The 20,741-nt window shown below is 52.6% G+C and overlaps 2 protein-coding genes across 3 annotated transcripts; both read left to right on the top strand.

Annotated features, from left to right (window-relative positions):
- The first annotated feature begins 13 nt into the window (after positions 1-13).
- On the top strand, positions 14-11,956 carry TAPBP (TAP binding protein). 2 transcript variants are annotated; one of them, XM_060614292.3, is made up of 8 exons: positions 15-217; positions 357-527; positions 755-1,015; positions 8,322-8,720; positions 9,115-9,456; positions 9,569-9,658; positions 9,817-9,854; positions 10,852-11,956. In XM_060614292.3, the coding sequence occupies exons 1-8, from the start codon at positions 181-183 to the stop codon at positions 10,861-10,863; spliced, it is 1,350 nt and encodes a 449-aa protein (XP_060470275.2). In that variant the 5' UTR covers positions 15-180; the 3' UTR covers positions 10,864-11,956. The 2 variants fall into 2 exon arrangements, with proteins under 2 accessions (XP_060470274.2, XP_060470275.2); XM_060614291.3 differs by lacking the exon at positions 9,817-9,854 and having other exon boundaries at positions 14-217.
- A 737-nt stretch (positions 11,957-12,693) lies between these two features.
- Positions 12,694-20,206, top strand: RGL2 (ral guanine nucleotide dissociation stimulator like 2). The gene is made up of 18 exons (XM_060614242.2): positions 12,694-12,807; positions 13,014-13,213; positions 14,509-14,592; positions 14,851-15,029; positions 15,148-15,198; positions 15,287-15,584; positions 15,859-16,110; positions 16,196-16,299; positions 16,397-16,481; positions 16,583-16,651; positions 16,849-16,923; positions 17,512-17,544; positions 17,667-17,788; positions 17,886-17,981; positions 18,080-18,191; positions 18,306-18,596; positions 19,277-19,391; positions 19,521-20,206. The coding sequence occupies exons 2-18, from the start codon at positions 13,055-13,057 to the stop codon at positions 19,730-19,732; spliced, it is 2,337 nt and encodes a 778-aa protein (XP_060470225.2). The 5' UTR covers positions 12,694-12,807; positions 13,014-13,054; the 3' UTR covers positions 19,733-20,206.
- The last annotated feature ends 535 nt before the right edge of the window (positions 20,207-20,741 follow it).

Raw genomic sequence — 20,741 nt, 5'->3', positions numbered from 1 at the left:
CAGATCAGAACTGGAGATAGTGTTCCGGGATCTGTGCCTGGCCTGTGCGGAAAGCACCTGCCTCCCACGTGGCCTCACCCAACCAGAGGGGATTTCCGGCGACTCTCCAGCCGGCCTTTCAAGGAAAATGAAAGTGAAAGGGAGAAGTGGAGGTTTCAGAGCTGAGCAGATCGCTGCGCCATGAAGCCCCTGTCTCTGCTCCTCTCCGTGGCTTTGGGTGAGCGAACCCCGAGACTCTGCCCAAGAACAGGGAAGAGGCGGAGGGAGGTGACCCACCACGCGCCAGATGCTGGGGGTGCGGGACGAGGGTCGCCTGACCTCTGGACCGCTCCCTCACTCGCGCCCCTCTCCTCCAGGCTTGGTGACCGCCGTCTCGGCGGGACCCGCGGTGATAGAGTGCTGGATGGTGGAGGACGCGGGCGGGGGCCGCCTGACCAAGAAACCCGCCGCACTGCTGCTGCGCCAGGGCCCAGGGAGACTACCTCCCCGGCCGGACCTGGAACCCGAGCTCTACCTCAAAGTGCGCGGTGAGTCATCCCGGACTCGCCCTCAACTCCCACTTCCACCGAAACCCCCTCCTCTTTAGGTCGCACTGTGACCTCAGGCCTCAGTTTCCCCTTGTAAAATGAGCCTGGATTACCTGCAAATCTCTCACTACTGGGTAGTTTGTGCATTTGGAATTCCCTGGACGCTGCCCTCCCCGTCGCGTTCCTGGTGGTGACTACAGCAGCAACTCCCTTGTCCGCGCTCACAGACCCCGCGGGAGCCCTGCAGGCTGCCTTCAGGCGGTACCCTTCGGACGCCCCTGCGCCACACTGCGAGATGAGCCGCTACCTCCCGCTCCCTGCCTCGGCGAATTGGGCCAGTGGCTTGACCCCGGAGCAGAGCTGTCCTCGGGCCCTGGATGGGACTTGGCTCATGGTCAGCGTGTCCAGCCCGATCTTAAGTCTCTCCAGCTTCCTAAGACCAGAGTCCGAGCCTCAGCCGGAACCTAATCTCATCACCATGGTAACAGGTAGCTGGGACGGGGAAGTGGAAGTGAACGGGTAGATTCTAAGGGTCTAGATCTGCCTGTGACTCGCTCTGTGGAACTTAATTGGAACTAATTGGGGCTTAGTTTCCTTACTTGTAAAGCAAGGCGGTTCGGCTAAGATTAGACAATCTACCGCTAACAGCTTCTTCTATCTCCTGCCCAGTTGAAAACAACCACCCACAACCTGCGGTTTGGGGGTGGGGCTTCGTGGAGTTCCCAGGGGCAGAGCTTTGGGAAGAGTGGCTGACTTTCCCTACACTGGACGTTGAGTAACTTGTAAGGGAATGGGGTTTGGGAGGGGCTCAGAAGCAGGATAATTTTTTTCTCCTTTCCTCCTGGATCTTTATCTTGCGTTTCACTCTGTTTTAAAAACCAGGGTTCAAGCCCCATCCGTGCCCACATCCGGAACTTCTGCACTTAGCAAAACAAAGGCTCTTGCGCTCTAGAGCGTTGACATTTTCTGACTGCCCCTTTCCTTTAGTTCGTGAGGATGCGCGGATTCTGTGGTCACCAAATGGTGGACTTGGAGGAAGAGACAGGGCAGGAGACCTCATGGTTTCCACTGCAAAGACCCATTTCTGTGCATGGTGCAACGCGGTTTTGACGCCCAGGGGTCTGGCACTTTGCCAGAGAGGAGGCATGAGAAGGAAGTGGGCAGATAAAAACAATCAACTGGGTATCTAGGAGCTCACCCTTCTCGCAGCAGAAGGTGGGTAGGATATGAGTAGTCATTGGCTTCCCTCAATCTTGTGCGACTTTTTTTTAAAGTTTAAAGTTGATTTAAATTTTATGTATGTATGTATGTATGTATGTATGTTAAGTAATCTCTACGCTCAGCCTGGGGCTCGAACTCAAGACCCTGAGATCAAAAGCCATATGCTCTTTGGACTGAGCCAGCCAGGCTTCCCTTGTGCCATTGTTTGTAAATGACACAGCCCAACCAGCAGATAAACCCCAGCTGAGGGCTGTACCCTCCCTTCCCTTCCCCAGGACCGTTTTCCTGCTACCCTCCTCCCTGAGAGTGAATCACCTACAGGACCAGGGAAAGGGACTCAGCAACTGCCTAATCACCTCTGCCTACACTTCTGTTCTTAGCTCCCAGGACCCACCCTAGGCAGGGGCAGAGGCAAACTGCTCCTTGTGGGGATAGTAGCTCTCTCCAGTGGCAAGGAGTATTTCCCAGGGCTCTGGCTTCACTGAGGTGGGGGTGACAACATACTTTTTCTCTGAGTCTGTTTTTCCAACTGTAAAATGTGGATGCTGTTTCCTATCTGCCTTTCTGTTGTTGTGACTATCATATCACTTTGTTAATGTATTCACTGGTTCAGTATTTATTAGCACCAAAGATAAGTTAGGGCCCAGTGGTTCTCAGTCCAGGCTGCAAGTAAGAGTCCTGTTGGAAGTTTCTAAAATATTCTGAATATAGGGGCGCCTAGGTGGCTCAGTCGGTTGTGTTAGCCTCTTGCTTTAGGCTCAGGTCATGATCTCATGGTTGGTGAGTTCCGGCCCCGAGGAGGGGATTTTCTCTCTCTCTCTCTCTCTCTCTCTCTCTCTCTCTCTCTCTGCCCCTCCCTCATTCATGTACCAGAGCTCACTCACTCTCTCAAAATAAATAAACTTAAAAAAATAATAAAATACACTGAATCCTACCACTCCAGGAGAATTAAGTCAGAATCTTGGGGTAGCCCTGGACATTCTTAAGAGTCAGGAACACGATCAGGGGGCACCTGGGTGGCTCACTCAGTTAAGCTGCTGACTCTTGATTTCCACTCAGGTCATTATCTCAGGATTCCTGAGTTTGAGCCCTGGGTCAGGCTCCGCAGGACCCTGTCTGTCTCCCTCTCTCTACCCCTTCCACTTGTGTGTGCTCTCTCTCTCTCTCCTCTCTCTCTCTGGAAAACAACAAATAAAAGGTGATCAGATGTAGATTCTGCTCTCTAGAAGGTTCTCAGCAGGTTTGTCATGGGTAATTGTAATGTAGAGTAGAAAGCAATTTGGGCCATTAGAGTAGTACAGATAGGGAGCCATGAGAGCGCCCAGGAGGGACAATTTTCTGCTTCTCACAGACCCCTGGGGGTAAAAACTAGTTGCTGTGCTCAGTCTTCCTTTTCAAGCATTTCTGCTTGATTAGGGATTTAAGAAAATGAAAGTTGTTTTAACATAAAATTTAAAATGAATCTTTCTAGTGTCACAGATCATTGGTAATTTTGCTAATACACATTTAGACAGTATTTCTTATCAAATACTTCAAAATGTTTGCTGACAAATACACTGTCCTAACACAGTTTGTGTGTATGGTATTTAATTCTCATTTTTTAAAAAAACAATTGTGGGGCGCCTGGGTGACTTGGTCGGTTAAGCATCCGACTTCGGCTCAGGTCATGATCTCACGGTCTGTGAGTTCGAGCCCCGCGTCGGGCTCTGTGCTGACAGCTCAGAGCCTGGAGCCTGTTCAGATTCTGTGTCTCCCTCTCTCTCTGCCCCTCCCCTGTTCATGCTCTGTCTCTCTCTGTCTCAAAAAAAATAAATAAACGTTAAAAAAGAAATTTAAAAAAAAAACAAAAAAACAATTGTTATGGGAAATTTCAAAGACCTATAAAAGTAGAGAGAGTGGTATAATGAACCCCCATAGGCCCATCACCCATCTGTGTAGATATCGTTGTTCCACCAATCCTCCCCCCACCTATTTTCTTTTTTTGGTGTTTTAAAGTATATATATACCAGGCATCATATGATTTTACTCCTAGTTACTTCAGTAAGCATCTTTATCAAATAAGGACTTAACAAAAATTTACAGGGGCACCTGAATGGCTCAGTCGGTTGAACATCCGACTTCAGCTCGGGTCATGATCTCACAGTCTGTGTGTTCGAGCCCCGTGTCGGGCTCTGTGCTGACAGCTCAGAGCCCGGAGCCTGCTTCAGATTCTGTGTCTCCCTCTCTCTCTGACCCTCCCCCATTCATGCTCTGTCTCTCTCTGTCTCAAAAATAAATAAACATTAAAAAAAAAATTCAGAAAACCATTGGGGTACCTGGGTGGCTCAGTTGGTTAAGCTTCTGAATCTTGATCTAGGCTCAGGTCATGATCTCACTGTTCATGAGACCGAGCCCCACATAGGTCTCTGCGCCGACAGCTCAGAGCCTGCTTGGGATTCTGTCTCTCCATCTCCCTCTGTTCCTCTGCTGCTCACACTCTGTCTCTCAAAATAAATAAACTTAAAAAAAGAAACATTGTCATAAACAAACCACACAATAATTCCTTAATATCAGTTAATTCCTAGTCCATATTAAAATTTTCCCAGTTGTCTCAGTGATGTTATTTTACAGCTGGTTTGCTTGAATCAGGGTCAAAAACTGTTCTATATATCATATTTGGTTGTTGCATCTACTTGGGTTGCTTTAACAAAATATCACAGAATAGATGTCTTAATATTTATTTTCCCACAGTTCTGGAGGCTAGAAGTCTGAGATCAAGTCTAAGATTAAGGTGTTCGCAGGGTTGGTGTCTGATGAGAGCTCTCTCCTTGTGGTTGCAGATGGCCACTTCTGGTTGTGTCCTCATGGAGGAGAGAAAGTGAGCTCTGGTGTTGCTTCCTTTTCTTAAAAGGACACCAGCATATCAGGTTAGGGCCCTATGTTAATGATCCCATTTAACCATTATCACCTCTTCACAGCCCCTATCTCCAAATACAGCTTAGTCTGAACAACTGTGTGTATTGGGGGTGGGGGGTGGCTATAGGCGCTGACCCCGCCCCCAGCAGTCGAAAATCTCTGTGTACTTGACTTTCCCAAAACTTAACCATTCATAGCTTACTGTTGACTGGAAATCTTACTGATAATGTAAACAATGATTAACACGTTTTGTTATATGTATTACATGCTGTATACTTACAGTAAGCTAAAGAAAAGAAAATATTATTAAGAAAATTAATCATAGGGGCGCCTGGGTGGCTCAGTCGGTTAAGCGTCCGACTTCGACTCAGGTCATGATCTCGCGGTTTGTGGGTTCCAGCCCCGTGCTGGGCTCTGTGCTGATGACTTGGGAGCCTGGAGCCTGCTTCGGAGTCTGTGTCTCCCACTCTCTCTGCCCCTCCCCTGCTTGTACTCTGTCTCTCTCTCTCTTAAAAATGAATAAACATTAAAAAAAAAAAAAAGAAAATCATAAAGAAAATACATTTATAGTATTGTACTGTAAAAAAAAACCCCAAACCCTGCATATAAGTGGACCCTCACAGTTCAAACTTGTGTTGTTCAAGAGTCAACAGTTTAGTCACACTGGCCAGGAAGGCTTCAACAATGAACTTGGGGGGTGGGGTGGGGCGCGTATCACAGGCATTCAGTCCACAACAGTTTTGTCTCTTGTCTCTTTTATTCTATAATTGCTCCCCCCAGCCCCCCAAATGGTACTGGTTTGTCACTTGTTCTGTAGAATTTCCTACATTCTGTATTTGGCCAAGTGTTTCTTCATCGTGTCACTTGATTAGGTTTGGATTTAAATTTTTTTCTGTAATACTTTATAATAGTTGTTACCATTCACTTTATTAACAGCAAAGCAAAAACCTATGTAATACAAGCCATAAAAACAGGTACAAATTTCCATTTGTATTTTTCAGAGTCCAGTTTGTAGGATGCAGGTCTAAAATTGCTCCATCAACCCATTTTAAAGTTTATTTATTTATTTAGTGAGAGAGAGCGGGGGAGGGGCAGAGAGGGAGAGAAGGAATCCTCAACAGGCTCCGCACTGCCAGCGCAGAGCCCGATGTGGGGCTTGAACCCCCAAACCGTGAGATCATGACCTGAGCCCAAACCAAGAGTCGGACACTCAACCAACTGAGCCACCGAGGTGCCCCTCCATCAACCCATATTAAAGAGCACTGTTAGCTTCAGGGTTAACCTGTAAAACCTTCAGATTTTGTTTATTAAAATCGTATGGGTTTTTGACAATTCAAGAGTCTGTTTTGGATTTTAATAAACTAAGTGAATTACCTAGTTTTTTTTAAATTTATTCAACAAAAACTTCCATAACATTGAGAGAAGTTTAACCTTGTAGTACTCAGAAACTAGGATTAAAAATTGCATGATCACAAGAGAAGAAAGAGGACTTTTATGGGAAGGACCCAAACATCCTGGGAGGAGGTAGCAGTGGACCTGACCTTGTGGGACATGAAGTATTTAGATGTTTGGGAGAAAATGGGGAAGGACATTATAAACCGAAGGAACCTATGACCATAGCAAAGAATGGCCCCATGATTAGAGTTTCTTTCTTTTTTAAAAATTTTTTAAAAAATGTTTATTTTTGAGAGGTGGGGGAGGGACAGAGAAAGAGGGAGACACAGAATCTGAAACGGGCTCAGGCTCTGAGCTGTCAGCACAGAGCCCGACGCGGGGCTCAAACTCACGAGTTGTGAGATCACGACCTGAGCCGAAGTCAGACGCTTAATCAACTGAGCCACCCAGGCGGCCTGATTAGAATTTCCACTAGTCACAAGAAAGGGATTCTCTGGAGCCAGTCCTTAGGGTGCAAGAGAAGTCTGGACAGATAGGTTGGCAGGTGGATTATCAAGTACCCTGAGATCTGGGCTTTATAAGTGATAGTGAACCATCAGAAGTGTGTGTGCCATTGTCCCAAAAGCCAGGCTTTTTTTAACTTAATTCTTACAAAAGTAGGCAAGGATCAGATCACTGGACTAATGAGAAAAATATAGATTAAGTGATTTCTTCGAGATACCCAGCAAGTCCGTGGTGATGATGACGACAACAGTAATGAAAATAGTTAACACCTGACATTCACTGAGCATTTTCTATGGCCAGGTCTTATTCTAAGCATTTTATAGACATGATCCCATTTATTCCTCTCAACAGCCATAGGAACTAGGCACTGATATCATCTCCATGTCAGAGATGAAGAAATCTGAGACAGAGCACTTTGGTAACTTGTCCAAGAACAGCTTGTAAGAAGCTAGGCCAGGAATGGAGCCTGGGCCATTTAGCTTCAGCCTGTGCCTTCAGTTGCTGGCTTCCTAGGCAGCTGGGTTTTTTAAACAGGGAAGTGACTGGATCAGAATTGTAGCGACACTGTGTGGCTCCAGTGTGGATGATGAATCGAAGAAGAGAGAGACCAAGGATAGGAAGGCCCGAGAGGAGGTTGTAATTGTCCAAATGTATGTTGGTGAAAACTTGAGTTGGAAACAGGTGAGGTCTGTTTGGAAGACAGAATTAGGGCCTGGTTGGGATAGTACACAGTACGTTATTGTTTGGCAATTTGCTCATCTGTCTCCCTTACTAGACTGTAAGAAATCTGAAGGCAGGGACTGCCTGTCACTGCTCAGTCCTCTGCCTTGAACATCACAGGTACTCAATAAATATTAGTTGAATGAAAGCATTAGAGAGGATGGAGTCTTAGTGACTCCAAGCTCTTTAGCATGGGGAGTGGGGGGGTGCGGGGCTGGTGGTGATCATTCATCAAGGCAGAGAGAATGGGCATTGGAGCAGGGGGAGGGAATGTTGATGGGGAGAGATGCTGTCGAGTTGGGGCACGTTCAGTTGGTCTAGCTGATGGTCGAGTGTAACCACAGCAAACACTTTGGTAGGCTTACTGTATTCTGGGTACCGTTCTAAGTGCCTTTCACATATAGGTGCCTTTGTTATCCAGAATCAGGAAATGAATAATGCTGGGTAGCAAGAGGCATTATATGATTTAACCTTCACTACGACCCCGTAAGATAGGCACTGTGATCATCATCATTATTCCCACTTAGGAGATTCAGCTAAGCCACGGAAAAGTGAAACAACTGGTCTACAGGACCATATAAATAGCAGTCAAAAAGTACTCTGTACAGCACCATAGGATTGACATCCCTGAGTCTTCACAGTCTTCACCAGTGACAAGAGCGAGCTTTAAGGCTTTAAGGCCTCAAAAGCTCTTTAAAGCCTAAGGCTCTTGAAGGGTGGTGCATGGGGACTGGGCTGGTTCAGGCTATGTCAGAAGTGCTCTCAGAGCCCACTGAGTGGGCTGTGTGCTCAGCCCGGCCTTCAAGGACTGTCCCCACTCCCTGCCCCTATTCATCTCTAGCTGTATCTGCTCACTCTCAGCTACTTTGGGTCCCACCCAGTCCCAGAACAAAGGGGATTTGCAGGGAGGACTAGAAGATGGAATCAGAAAAGGAGGTGTTCTCTGAGGGCTGGGTGAATTCTAGTTGTATCTTCCCTATAACTCTATTTGTCTGTTTTTCCCTTTCTTTTTCTCTCCCTCATGCCCTTTCCCCTCCCTCCTCTCCCCATCTTCCCCAGCTGTGCTGACTGTCCTCACCCACACCCCCACCCCTCGGATCCGACTGGGACAAGATGCTCTGCTGGACTTGAAGTTTGCCTACATGCCCCCCGCCTCTGAGGCCGCTACATCTCTGGCCCCAGGTCCCCCTCCCTTTGGGCTGGAGTGGCGACGCCAGCACCTGGGCAAAGGGCACCTACTCCTGGCTGCAACGCCTGGGCTGAGTGAGCAAATGCCACCTGCCCAAGAGGGGGCAGTGGCATTTGCTGCTTGGGATGATGATGAGCCGTGGGGTCCGTGGACTGGAAATGGGACCCTCTGGCTGCCTGCAGTGAAGCCCTTCCAGGAGGGCACCTATCTGGCCACTGTACACCTGCCATACCTACAAGGGCAGGTCGCTCTGGAGCTTGCTGTACAGAGTGAGTTGGGGTCCAGGGGTTCCCACGGGTAAAGGATGGGCACTGGCATTATGGGGACATCATGATGGAAGAGGGATAGGGGAGAAGAGGGTGCTGGGTGAGTGATGGGAGGTAGATTGGGGTCCCTGGGCTTCAGAAGGGCAATGGTGGAAGTCCCTGGGAATCTGAGTGACTGGGATAAAGGTTCCCAAATCTGAGGAAGAGGCGTCCCTGGGATTGAGGGTTTTAGCGTGGGAATCCCTCTGAAGCACCAGTGGGGAGACAGCGGGTTCCCCATCCTAGGAGAGAAAAACTCAAACCCAGTTTGGGGGAAGCCATGGGGCAAACTGAGGGTCTCCAAGGGAGGACAATGTGGATTGATTCCCCCCATGCTCCTTTCATGTTTTCTCCCCAGAGCCACCCAAAGTATCCCTGACACCGGCACCTCTTGTATGGGCTACCCGGGGGGAGGCACCCCCCCAGTTGCAATGCCTCGTGTCCCACTTCTATCCCTCTGAGGGTCTGGAAGTGGAGTGGGAGCTCCGGGGTGGCCCAGAGGGCAGCTTTCAGAAGGCTGAGGGGCAGAAGTGGCTCTCTGCCCTGCTCCACCACTCAGACGGCACCGTCAGCCTCTCTGCGCACCTGCAGCCGGTCCCCATAACTGCCGAGCATCATGGGGCACGCTATGCCTGTCGTGTCCACCACCCCACTCTGCCGGCCTTGGGGCGCAGTGCAGAGGTCACCCTGGAGGTGGCAGGTAAGAGCCAGGAGGAGGATGGAGTGACCGGGGCGGGGAGGGGGGGCAGGGGAGGGGGCGGGCGCCCTGGGAAGATACTAAGGGGTTCACTTTTCTCCCTTCCACCTGCCAGGTCTGTCTGGGCCCACCCTGGAGGATGGTGTAGGCCTCTTCCTGTCTGCCTTTCTCCTCCTCGGGCTCATCAAAGCACTGGGCTGGGCTGGTGAGTGTGAGTCCCACCTAGACCCTGACCCCCACTGTGACCATGACAGTCCCTGCCTACTCCCAGAAGCCTGATACCTATCCCTCTCAATCTCATCTCCCCCATCCCATCCCATCCCTCACTCCCCCATCCCATCCCTTCTCAATCTCTCTCCACAGCTGCCTACATGTGTACTTCGAAGGATTCAAAGGAGAAGGTAATAGCTCTCCTCTTCTTTTCTTTCCCTTTTCATTTGAGACCCTCCCTGCAACTCCTCACTGGTAGAGGAAGGCTCTGGCTTCCACTGGCATGGTGGGCAGAACCTGAACTTGGAATTCACACACACCTGGGTTAACTCCTGCTACTTTGAATATTCCACTTAACCAACACCTCAGTTTCCTTGGGTGTGAGGGTAAAAAAAAAAAAAAAAAAATTAGGCAGCACTGTCCAACAGAAATATGATACAAGCCACATATGTACATTTAAATAATCTAGCAGCCACATCAAAAAGGTAAGAAGAGGTGCACCTGGATGGTTCGGTCAGTTAAGCGGCTGACTCTTGATCTCAGCTCAGGTCTTGATCTCAAGGCTTTGAGTTCAAGTCCTGCATTGGTCTGCACACTGGGCATGAAGCCTACTTAAAGAAAAGCAAAAAAAAACAAAAACCAAAAAACATCAAAAAAAAAAACCCGGTAAAATTAATTTTTTAAGCGATTAATTTTGAGAGAGAGAGAGAGAGCATGTGCACACGTACAAGTTGGGGGTTGGGTAGAGAGAGAGAAGGGAGACACAGAATCCGAAGCAGGCTCCAGGCTCTGAGCTGCCAGCACAGAGCCCAACGTGGGGCTCGAACTCACGAACCACGAGATCATGACCTGAGCCAAAGTCAGATGCTTAACTGACTGAGCCACCCAGGTGCCCCTAAAATTAATTTTAATAATACTCTTTCAGACTAGGCACATTTCAAATGTTCACGAGACACATGTGGATGGTGGCTACTGTATAGACAGCAGAGCCTCTGAAGGCTGTTGGGAGGATTAAGCAAAAGCCCTTGGCAGTATCTGCCAGGCAGAAAACCCCCTGAAACTGTGAGCCCCATTCTTCTGCCACCCTCTGTGCCCATGATGGTGCATTTATCTCTGGACTGATCATGAGCATTTCACGTCACTTCCTAAAACCCGGCATTCCTCACCTCCTTTTTATTTCTCTTCCAGAAAGCCCAGTGAGAACACTCACCACCATCCTGGGGAAGCCGCCGTCATCTCTGGTTTGAGCTACTGTACTAGCTCCACCAAATAGTACACCATCATCTGCTCATGCTCCCTCCAACCCCTCTCTCTCCAAGGAGCGGCTGGAATGCTTTTTTTAAAGGACACAAATCTATAGCATTTCCCTTCTTAGAGCTCTAAGGCAGTGGTTCTCGATTTTTGTTGTTGTTGTTTTTAATCTCCGGACCACTTAAAAACGGTCAGGAACTCTAAAGAACCTTTGCTTATGTGGGTTATAAACTAGATATTAATGATACTAGAACTTAAAACAGAAAAATTTAACACAAGAACACATAAGCACGCATTCCATTAGCTGTGAGGACGATGAGGTCAATACTCAGCTGCTGGAAAACTCCACAGTACATTGTTTTTAGAGAATGAGAATGAAAAAGGCAAGTAACATCTTAGTATTGTTATGAATAGCCTTAATTTCATAAACCCACTGAAACAGTCTCCAGGACCACTGGGACAGGCGTCACATTTGGGGAACCAGTGCTCTAGAAGCTAAATCCGTTCTTGTCCTGGCCTGTGCATCTCCCACGTTGGAGCCACTGCTTGCCTCTTCAACCCCACCTGTGCCCTCCAGCCCTCCCCTCAATGTTCACCACACCGATGGCTATTCCTTTTCCAACAGCTCCCACCTTCCCTGGTCTGTTCCCTTTGTTCCGCCCTCGCCCTCTCTGGGCTCCAGGACAGCCTCGCTATTCCCTCAGACCGCTGCGTGTTCCTCCTGTGCGGTTCATCAGTTGTATTTAAGTGATTGTACGAGTCGTTGTTAAATGCCTGTCTCCCTTTCCGGACCGTCGGCTCCTCAAAGGCAAGGACGTGCCTGTCTGTCCACTGCTGTGTCCCCGCTGCGGCACAGGGCCGGGCGCCCACTGGAGGGCGCTCATCAGAAGAAATTAGTCTTTTTTACATCCTAAGTATTGAACAGCAAGTGTTGGATCAGGTAATTACTGGACGAAGGAAGCGGCGGCTTGGCCTAGGGACGTCCGAGGGGCAGGACAGTCGGCCAGGCCGCTGGAATAAAGTTATGCTCTGGTGCTCCCAACACCGTGTCTCCTTCCACCCCACGGGTCCCCTCTGCAAGCACAGACTCTTACAGTCACTTCTGGTTCCTGCCAATCACCCCGACCTCTCAAACGTTTTGGCGACACCCGATCCTCCGGAACAGTTCGGGGTCGGGCGCCACCCAAGGCGGGGAGGACGCCCTCTAGCAAAGTGCACTGGGGGTGGACAGAAGGGAGCGCAGATACCAGCGCCGAGCGCCGGAAACCCGGGAGTGTCGAATCTGGAACCGGATGTGTCGACTTCCTGCTCCGCCCCCTTGCGAGAGGGCCGGAACCCAGCGCACTTCGGAAAACGCGGAGTGGATTCCGGTCCGCTACACGCGTGGGTGTGGGTGGGGAGTGTAACCCCGCGGGGTGGAGTAACCGATCCCTCTCCACCTAAAGCGCTTCCCACGGTTGTTTTAGCCTCGGCGTTGTGTAGTGGGGAGGGGAATGTCAAATTCGGCCCCTGTCCTCCCTCGGGAGCTGGAGACCGGCATCCATTCCAATTAAGTGTGGGGCGAAGAGGGCTCCAGGATCCCCGAGTAGGGGGTCCCGAGCACAGCGGAGCTGGGGACCCGGGCTCCTGGGTTCTGGCCGCTGGGCATCCAGGGCTCCCCTAGTCCGCAACCCTGGCTCCTGTCCTCACTTCCTTCCCTTTTTGGCTCCTGCTGTCGGAGCGGGCGGACGTGGGGGGGAGCGGAAAGGGCGGGAGGGCCCGGGAGCCTGGCGGGGGGGTAACGGGGGTGCGGAAAAGCCGAGGAGGGGACTCGGTCCAGGGACTCGTTTGGGGACTGGAGACCGACGGGAACAGCGGCTCGGGACCCGCGCTGCTCCCACCATTCCCGAGCAGGTCAGAGCCAGAACACCCTGTGACCCTGCCCGTTCCCGTACCCCCTCATCCCCCAAATGCACCAGGGCCCCCCATATTCCACTCCTATGTTGCCCCCCCCAGGACCTCCATACGGTTACCTAGGCACCCACCCGCGTCCCTCTCCTCCCCGATTCCCCGCGCCAACCTGACTCTCCACCTGCCCCCCTCCCTCCGTTTCTCCCCAGGCGCCCCCATGGCCCGGCCCCGCTGATTCCTTCACTCGGCCATGCTCCCGCGGCCCCTGCGGCTGCTTTGGGACACGAGCCCCCCCGGGGGAGTCGTGCTGAGCAGCTTCCGGAGCCGAGACCCCGAAGAGGGTGGGGGCCCAAGTGGCCAGGGCGTGGGCGGGGGGCAGGAGGAAGAGGAGGAGGAGGAAGAAGACGAGGTGAGACGCGGGTGGTGGGAAGTCGGGGAGGTATAAATTTCGGAGACTCTCCACCTTTCTCTGGTGTCTGTGTGTCCCTTCATCTCTTTCCCTCAGCCTCAGTTATTTCCGCGCCTCTTGCTGGGTGGCTGCCTGTCTCCCCGCTGCGGGGAGTCCCGGAATTTCTGTGGCTCTCTGTGGCAGTGTGACTCAGGACCTGCCCGCAGGAACCTTCCCTGTTACTGCCAGAGCGTCTGGCTCTCTGTCCTGCGGGTCTCAGGCTCTACCTGCTTATGCTAGAGTGTGCCTGCCTCTTTGGGCATTGTGTCTTGGTCCCTGTCTCCCTCCCTGTTTTTGTTTGGCGGGGAGGGGTTTGTTTCCACAGTAACCGACTCCTCTGACTCCGGGATTGGGAGGGAACTGTTCGATTTTGTGACCCCTCCCCCTCTCCTGCTGGGCAATGAGTGGAGGCGGGAAGCCCAGGTTCTCGGACTTTGGAGGAAAGATCCCAGATTGAGTGTGTGTGGGGGGCGGTAACCAGCTTTCCTCCGGGACTAATGGTGGTGGCCAGAAGTAGGATTCGGGGCCTCAGGAGGGGCCAGAAATTGGATTCGGGGCCCCAAGGCCCTGGACTCCTGGGTCCAGAGACTGGGTGAGGGCAGGGTGACTGGCAGGGCTGGTTTTTCGGGATCGGTTGGGGGAGGGGCTGGGGCCACGTGACTCTGAGTCTGCGCCCCCCCCCCCTCCCCCCCCAATCATCCCAACTTCCCCTTCTCCTTCCTGTACTGGGATTTGAGCCGCCACCTCGAGGGGGTCTCCAGCATTGAGCGACCAGGGGGAAGGGGGCTAAGGGGAAGGACTAACTCTTAGGGCTCGGTCAGTTCCTGCGGGGGAGGGGGGAGGGCGGAGCTTGCGGCTGTGCCTGTGACTGAGGTTCCAGCTTCTCAAGGTCTCTGCCTCTGGCTTTCTGCCTCTCTCGCTTCCCCTTGCACCTTGCTTCTGTGCTGTGTTGGGGTTCAGCTCTGGGGGGAAAGGGCCACAGCGGTCTCCAGGCCCAGGGTTCGTGCATTCCACCCACCTCCCCACTGCCACCCCCTCGACTCCACCGGGCCCTGAGGCGGCTTGGGGGGGGCTGTCTGGGCCCCAGTGGGGGAGACCTGGGGTCACCAGCCCCCCCCACCCCTCGCACTCGCTGGTACTGTCCCCCGCCACCACAGGTGAGGGGTACAGAGGGAGGAGTAGGGCCTGGGGGTGAGGGCTGGGGCCTGTGGGGGGTGGTGTGGGATTGTCTGACTTCCCCTTCCTTGCTCCTCCAGGCCCCTGTGTCTGTCTGGGATGAGGAGGAGGATGGTGCCATATTTACTGTCACAAGCCGCCAGTATCGGCCTCTTGATCCCCTGGTGAGACCCTGACTTTGGCTTCTCACCTCTGACCCATCATCACCACCCAGCCCCCTTTCCTCTGGCCAACTTTTTGGCCAGAGTGCTAAGTTGGAGGTCTAGAGACCTGGACTCTGCCATGTGACTTAGATCAAGTCTTTTGCCCTCTCTGAATCTCATATGACGAGCCTGGACCATCTCCTAGGTCTGGGATTTTCCCCAGAGATCTAGGGGCAAAGGTGAAAAAAGGGTCAGTAATTGTCCTTCTGTCTCCAACAGGCCCCAACGCCTCCCCCGCGTTCCTCTCGAAGGCTCCGAGCTGGCACTCTGGAGGCCCTGGTCAGACACTTGCTGGATGCTCGGACATCAGGGGCTGACGTGACCTTCACATCAGCTTTCCTGGCCACCCACCGGGCCTTCACCTCCACGCCTGCCCTGCTAGGGCTTGTGGCTGACAGGTCAGGGTCATAAGGGACCAAGATGGTATCTGGCTTTCTAAAGCCAGAAAATCCCACCAAAGTAGTCAAAGCCACTGGGGGTCGGGAAAAAATGGGCAGATAGAATCTCTTCTTCCAGGCTGGAAGCTCTTGAATCTCATCCTACTGATGAACTAGAGAGGACAATAGGGTGAGTGACCCCGACTGTTAACCTCACAGTTCCCTCTGGCTGAGCTGCAGCTTGATACCTGACCCCTGGCTGCTTCCCCTTCTCCCAGGGTAGCCATCTCTGTACTGTCAACCTGGCTGGCCTCTCACCCTGAGGATTTTGGCTCTGAGGTCAAGGGTCAGCTTGACCGGCTTGAGAGCTTCTTGCTTCGGACAGGGTATGCAGCAGGGGAGGGTGTTGGGGGGGGCAGCGCTGACCTCATCCGCAACCTCCGGTCCCGGGTGGACCCCCAGGCCCCCGACCTTCCTAAGTCCCTGGCCCTCCCCGGCGACCCCCCTGCTGACCCCACGGATGTCCTGGTGTTCCTCGCTGACCACTTGGCCGAACAGCTGACCCTGCTAGATGCGGTGAGACACTGACCTCTGACCCCATCCCCCCCCCCCGCCCCCTTACTAACCTCTCCCTCACTCCAAATCCTTTCCATGCTTCCAACCCTTCCTGATCCAGCTCCCAGCTTCCTCTGTCCACTCAGTTTTGACCTTTCTCCCTTTCCCCTTGATTGTTACCCTTCACACCCTGTGCCCCTTTGGTTCCTTGGCCACCTGAGATCCTCACACTTTTGATATTGGAAGGCTGACCTCGCTTGACTATGAACCTTAACCTCTGACCTCTGCCCTGCAGGAGCTGTTTCTCAATCTGGTCCCCTCTCAGTGCCTGGGGAGCCTGTGGGGTCATAGAGACCGGCCAGGACATTCCCACCTCTGCCCATCTGTCAGAGCTACTGTCACACAGTTCAACAAGGTGGCAGGGGCTGTGGTCAGCTCTGTCCTGGGGGCTACCTCAACTGGAGAGGGGCCTGGAGAGGTGACCATTCGGCCACTCCGTCCTCCCCAGAGGGCTCGGCTCCTGGAGAAGTGGATCCGTGTGGCAGAGGTAAGAGAGAGGCTTGGCCTCGTTGGGGACCCTGGTGTTGAGAGAGAGGTCCCAAAGCTCTGGCCTGCCTCTGTGACCCCCACAGGAGTGTCGTCTGCTCCGAAACTTCTCTTCGGTTTATGCTGTTGTGTCGGCCCTGCAGTCCAGCCCCATCCACAGGCTTCGAGCAGCCTGGGGGGAAGCAGCCAGGTGGGGAGGATGGGGCACTGGCCTGGAGCTGAGGGCTGGGAAGAGGCGTGGGGGTGAGCCTGGCCCATCCTCAAGGTTGCTGCCTTCCACCCCTCAGGGACAGCCTCAGAGTCTTCTCCAGCCTCTGCCAGATTTTCTCCGAGGAGGATAATTATTCCCAGAGCCGGGAGCTCCTCCTGCAGGTGAGGCCCTATTCCCTGGTGTTCCCAGCCACCCCTGCTCCCCGTGCCACACGTGCCACACCTATATCTCCTTGTTCTGTCCCCTCCCTCCCCCCACCCAGGAGGCGAAGCTGCAGCCCTCTCTGGAGCCAAATTCCAAGAAGGCCCCGAGGTCTGGCTCCCGGGGTGGGGTGAGTGACCAGTTGTGGGGTGGTTGTGAAGGAGTAAGGAGTGTGTGGGGGGCAGCAGACTGAGGGATGTAGAGGGGAGGCATAGCGGGGTGGGGGAATTAAATTTGTCCTTCAAGACAATGGGATAGGAAAGTGCAGAGCAGTGGAGAGCTCTCAGATCAGGGGCGGGGGGGTCTAATCCTGACCTCTGACCTCAGGGTGTGGTCCCATATCTTGGCACCTTCTTGAAGGACCTGGTGATGCTGGATGCAGCCTCCAAGGATGAGCTGGAGGTTGGTGGTGTGTGTGTTAATGTGTGCATTGTGATGAGGGAACAAATGGGCCTCAGGGCCAGACGGACCTTCCAGAAAGGTGCCGTGGGGTGTTAGCGCTTGAACTCCAGGGCTCGAGCCAGATTGCCAGAATTCTGGTTCTGTTACTTTGGCAAGTTGCTTGACTTCTTTGTGCTTAGTGATCTGTAAACAGGAAACCAGTGACAGTGTCTATGTCAGTCTGTTATTATGAGGATTAAGTGAATTAATGTTTGGCAAGTGCTTAGAACATGCCCTAAATGTAAGCATATGTAGCATTTGTTAAATAAACAAACATTGAGATCTCGGGCAAGTTCCTCATTCTCTCTGAGCCCTGATTTTCTCATCTATGAAATGGACACCCTTTCTACCTGTGACCATTCAATTTCAAGGGTAAAGTAGGGGGCTTAGGGCATGACGGGAGTGAGGGGGAGCCAGGGAAAGGACGGAGAAGTCAGAGGCCTAGTGAATGAAGTGTGTGTGAGTTGAATGTGGATGTGTGTGTGCTTGGAAAGGGGTAGTCTGTCTGTGGCAGGGTTGGGCTTCACCCCATCCCCATTATTTTTGCAGAACGGATACATCAATTTTGACAAGCGGAGGAAGGTGAGGGGAGTGCATGGGCCGGATGCTAGACATCTCTAGTCATGTCCCAGGAAGGGGAGGGAGATGGGGAAAGTCGGGGGTCCCTGAGTTTTGGCTCCTGCAGACTGTGGGCTCCTTCCTAGGAGTTTGCTGTCCTTTCGGAACTGCGGCGGCTCCAGAACGAATGTCGTGGCTATGACCTCCGACCTGACCCTGATATTCAGCGGTGGCTACAGGGGCTCCGGCCACTGACAGAGGCCCAGAGGTGACTGGCTGGGCAAGGTTGGGACTCCAGGGCTGGGGTTGAGTGTGGGGATCGGTGTGTCACGTCCTGACTTCTGCCCATTTCCCTCCCTTCACAGCCATCGAGTGTCCTGTGAGGTGGAGCCACCTGGTACCAGTGACCCTCCTGCCCCACGGGTGCTTCGGCCAACGCTGGTCATCTCACAGTGGACAGAGTGAGGGAGTCCGCGGGTAGGGGGGGTAGCATCTTGGGGAAGCTACTTGGGAGAAGAGCCCTTCTTCTTCTGACCCTCCCCGTCTCTTGCCACTCCAGGGTTCTGGGCTCTGTTGGAGGTCCCACCCCTCTTGTCTCCTGGGACCGGCCCAGCGTCGGGGGAGGTGACGTACCTGGAGCCCCTGCCCCTCTGCTGACGCGGCTGGCCCAGGTGAGCCCTGTTCCCGATCTCTGACCTCTGACTCAACACTGAACCTGCCCTTGTGAATGTTTCTTGCTTGACTTCTCTGCCTTCATGCCAGTCCCCCATGTTGTTTGTCCCCAGCACATGAAGTGGCCGTCTGTCTCATCTCTGGACTCTGCCCTGGAAAGCACTCCATCTTTGCACAGTCCGGCTGACCCCAGCCACCTCTCTCCCCCAGCGTCCTCTCCCAGGCCTTCTCGAGGTCACCGCCGCTCCGCCTCCTGTGGCTCCCCACTCAGTGGGGGTGCAGAGGGGGCCTCCAGGGGGACTGGATGTGGGGGAGGGGGGCCTGGGCCAGGGGCCTCTGATTGCCGAATCATCCGAGTCCAGATGGAGCTGGGGGAAGATGGTAGCGTCTACAAGAGCATCTTGGTGAGGAAGCTGTGGGCTGGGGATAGGGGTGAAGGATGATGCCTTGTGGGGCTACAGGTGTTGTCTTAGGTTTGAATAGCCAAGAAGAGGATGATTCTAGTTTTAATTCTGACCTTTGGTTATGGCAGCTGTTTTCTTATTTTTTTTAAGTTTATTTATTTACCTTGAGAGGGACAGAGAGAGTGTGCGCACATAAGTGGGGAAGGGACAGAGGGAAGGAGGGAGAGAGAGGGGGAGAGAGAGGGCATCCTGAGCAGGCTCCATGCTGTCAGTGCGGAGCCCAGCTCGGGGCTTGATCTCAAGAGTCGTGAGATCATGACCTGAGCTGAAACCAGGAGTCGGATGCTTAGCTGACTGAGTCACCCAGGCTCCCCAAGGTTATGGCAGCTGTTTTATTTTAAAGACTACTTTGCATTAGCTGCTGCACCTTGAATTTTGGTGGCCATATTAGATTTTCAGAACCAACGGCAGTTTTGTCATAGGGAAGCAGCCCTATTTCACTGGACACCATGGAGTATAGGCTTGTGCGGTACAGGGAACCACCGTATAGGGTTTCCCTGTTCATTCTAAAGTGTTTGACACCGGTAACCATTTTTGGTTGGGATCAGTGGTTAGAACTGAAAGGCTAGAAAGCAGAGGTGATGGCCAATTTATTGTCCTTTTGGTCTCTGTCCTGCCAGGTGACAAGCCAGGACAAGGCTCCGAGTGTCATCAGTCGTGTCCTTAAAAAAAACAATCGTGATTCTGCAGTGGCTTCGGAGTATGAGCTAGTGCAGCTGCTACCGGGGGAGCGAGGTGAGAGGCCATGAAGGAAGTCAGATTTGGGCGGAGAGGGATGCCCAGCAGTGGGAAGGCGTCCACAACCAGGTGGTTGTGGGGGGAATGACCATGTTTGTTCTCGACACTCCCTCTCTGAACACACAGAGCTGACCATCCCACCCTCGGCTAACGTCTTCTACGCTATGGATGGAGCTTCGCACGATTTCCTCCTACGGCAGCGGCGAAGGCCCTCTCTAGCTACACTGGGTCTCACCAGCAGCCCCTCTGCCTCAGGAACTCCCCCAAGTGAGGGAGGAGGGGGTTCCTTTCCCAGGATCAAGGCCACAGGGAGGAAGATTGCCCGGGCACTGTTCTGAGGAGGAAGCCCTGCCGGCACAACAGAACTCATGGTGGCCATAGCAGATGTGGGTAGCCATCCTGAATGGTGGCAGTCATGTTGCACTGGGAAGAAACCCAGAAAGGTGGCCAACCACCCTGGGGCAGTGAAGTGCCACTGGTTTACCAGACGGCTGAGGGATTCAGCTTTGGGGGAACTGGTAATCTTGGTAACCAAGTTGGATACCTGTGTATAGCTCCCTACTTTCCATGAATGCGGCACACAGCTAGTGGTAGAAAATGGAATCGGTTTCTGATTCCTGACCACATCCTAGCATGCCAAGGGCCAAGGAAAGGCCTGCAAGGAGGGAGAGAAGAAAAGCCTAGAGGCTCTGAGCCCTGGGGAGAGGGGATGGCAAGAAGTAGGTTCTAGTAGGAGTTCTTTTTCCTACTGTGGGGTTTCCCGTCACTGTGACAACACTAAGATAATAAACCAAAACACTACGTAAATTCTACTCCCTTGTCGTTGCAGTGTGTATGGTCTAGCTGCTGGGAGTGGGGGTAGAGAGTTGGCTGAAGGTAGACGCCAAGTAACAAGAAAGAGGCCAGTGTTTTCTCCCCATTTCTATCCCATTGCTGAGAGTGAGGTGTTGGTGAAAACAGTTTCCTCACAAGTTTTTGTGAGGAAATTGCTCCCCAGCAACCCCTCCACCTCAGTCCTTTTTGCTCTTAAGTTTTTCTCCGCAGTTGTCACAGACCCATGTCAAGTACCACCCACCCAATTAAAGTGATCCATATGAAGGACAACCCCCGGTTGAAAATTTGTAAGAAACAATTTTAGGACAAAGAAATGGAAGAACAACTCTGTGGATACTGTCTAAATTTGGAGCATTCCATGTTGGGATTTCAAATCCATGTAAGCTACATTCAAACACATTCCAGAAAGAGACTGATGAGAGATGCCAGGGCTATTTGGAAGATGGCAAGAAATCATAGCAAGGAGGGTCACCACATTTCACCCTGCGGTCTCAGTTTAGATTACTGTGAGTC

This window comes from Panthera onca, chromosome B2 (genome assembly GCF_046562875.1).
Source record: "Panthera onca isolate mPanOnc1 chromosome B2, mPanOnc1 haplotype 2, whole genome shotgun sequence".
Classification (NCBI taxonomy): Eukaryota; Metazoa; Chordata; class Mammalia; order Carnivora; family Felidae; genus Panthera; species Panthera onca.
The sequence above is the reverse complement of the archived record's forward strand: the minus strand, read 5'-3'. Positions and strand labels throughout refer to the sequence as shown.

Excerpts from the sequence above, each read along its gene's own strand:
- TAPBP (XM_060614291.3), top strand. The coding sequence starts at position 181 with ATGAAGCCCCTGTCTCTGCTCCTCTCCGTGGCTTTGG. Across the intron at positions 218-356 it reads GCTCCTCTCCGTGGCTTTGG|GCTTGGTGACCGCCGTCTCG; the intron begins GTGAGCGAACCC and ends CCTCTCCTCCAG. Across the intron at positions 9,457-9,568 it reads GGTCACCCTGGAGGTGGCAG|GTCTGTCTGGGCCCACCCTG; the intron begins GTAAGAGCCAGG and ends TCCACCTGCCAG.
- RGL2 (XM_060614242.2), top strand. The coding sequence starts at position 13,055 with ATGCTCCCGCGGCCCCTGCGGCTGCTTTGGGACACGAGCCCCCCCGGG. Across the intron at positions 14,593-14,850 it reads ATCGGCCTCTTGATCCCCTG|GCCCCAACGCCTCCCCCGCG; the intron begins GTGAGACCCTGA and ends TGTCTCCAACAG. Across the intron at positions 16,482-16,582 it reads GCCGGGAGCTCCTCCTGCAG|GAGGCGAAGCTGCAGCCCTC; the intron begins GTGAGGCCCTAT and ends CCCCCCACCCAG.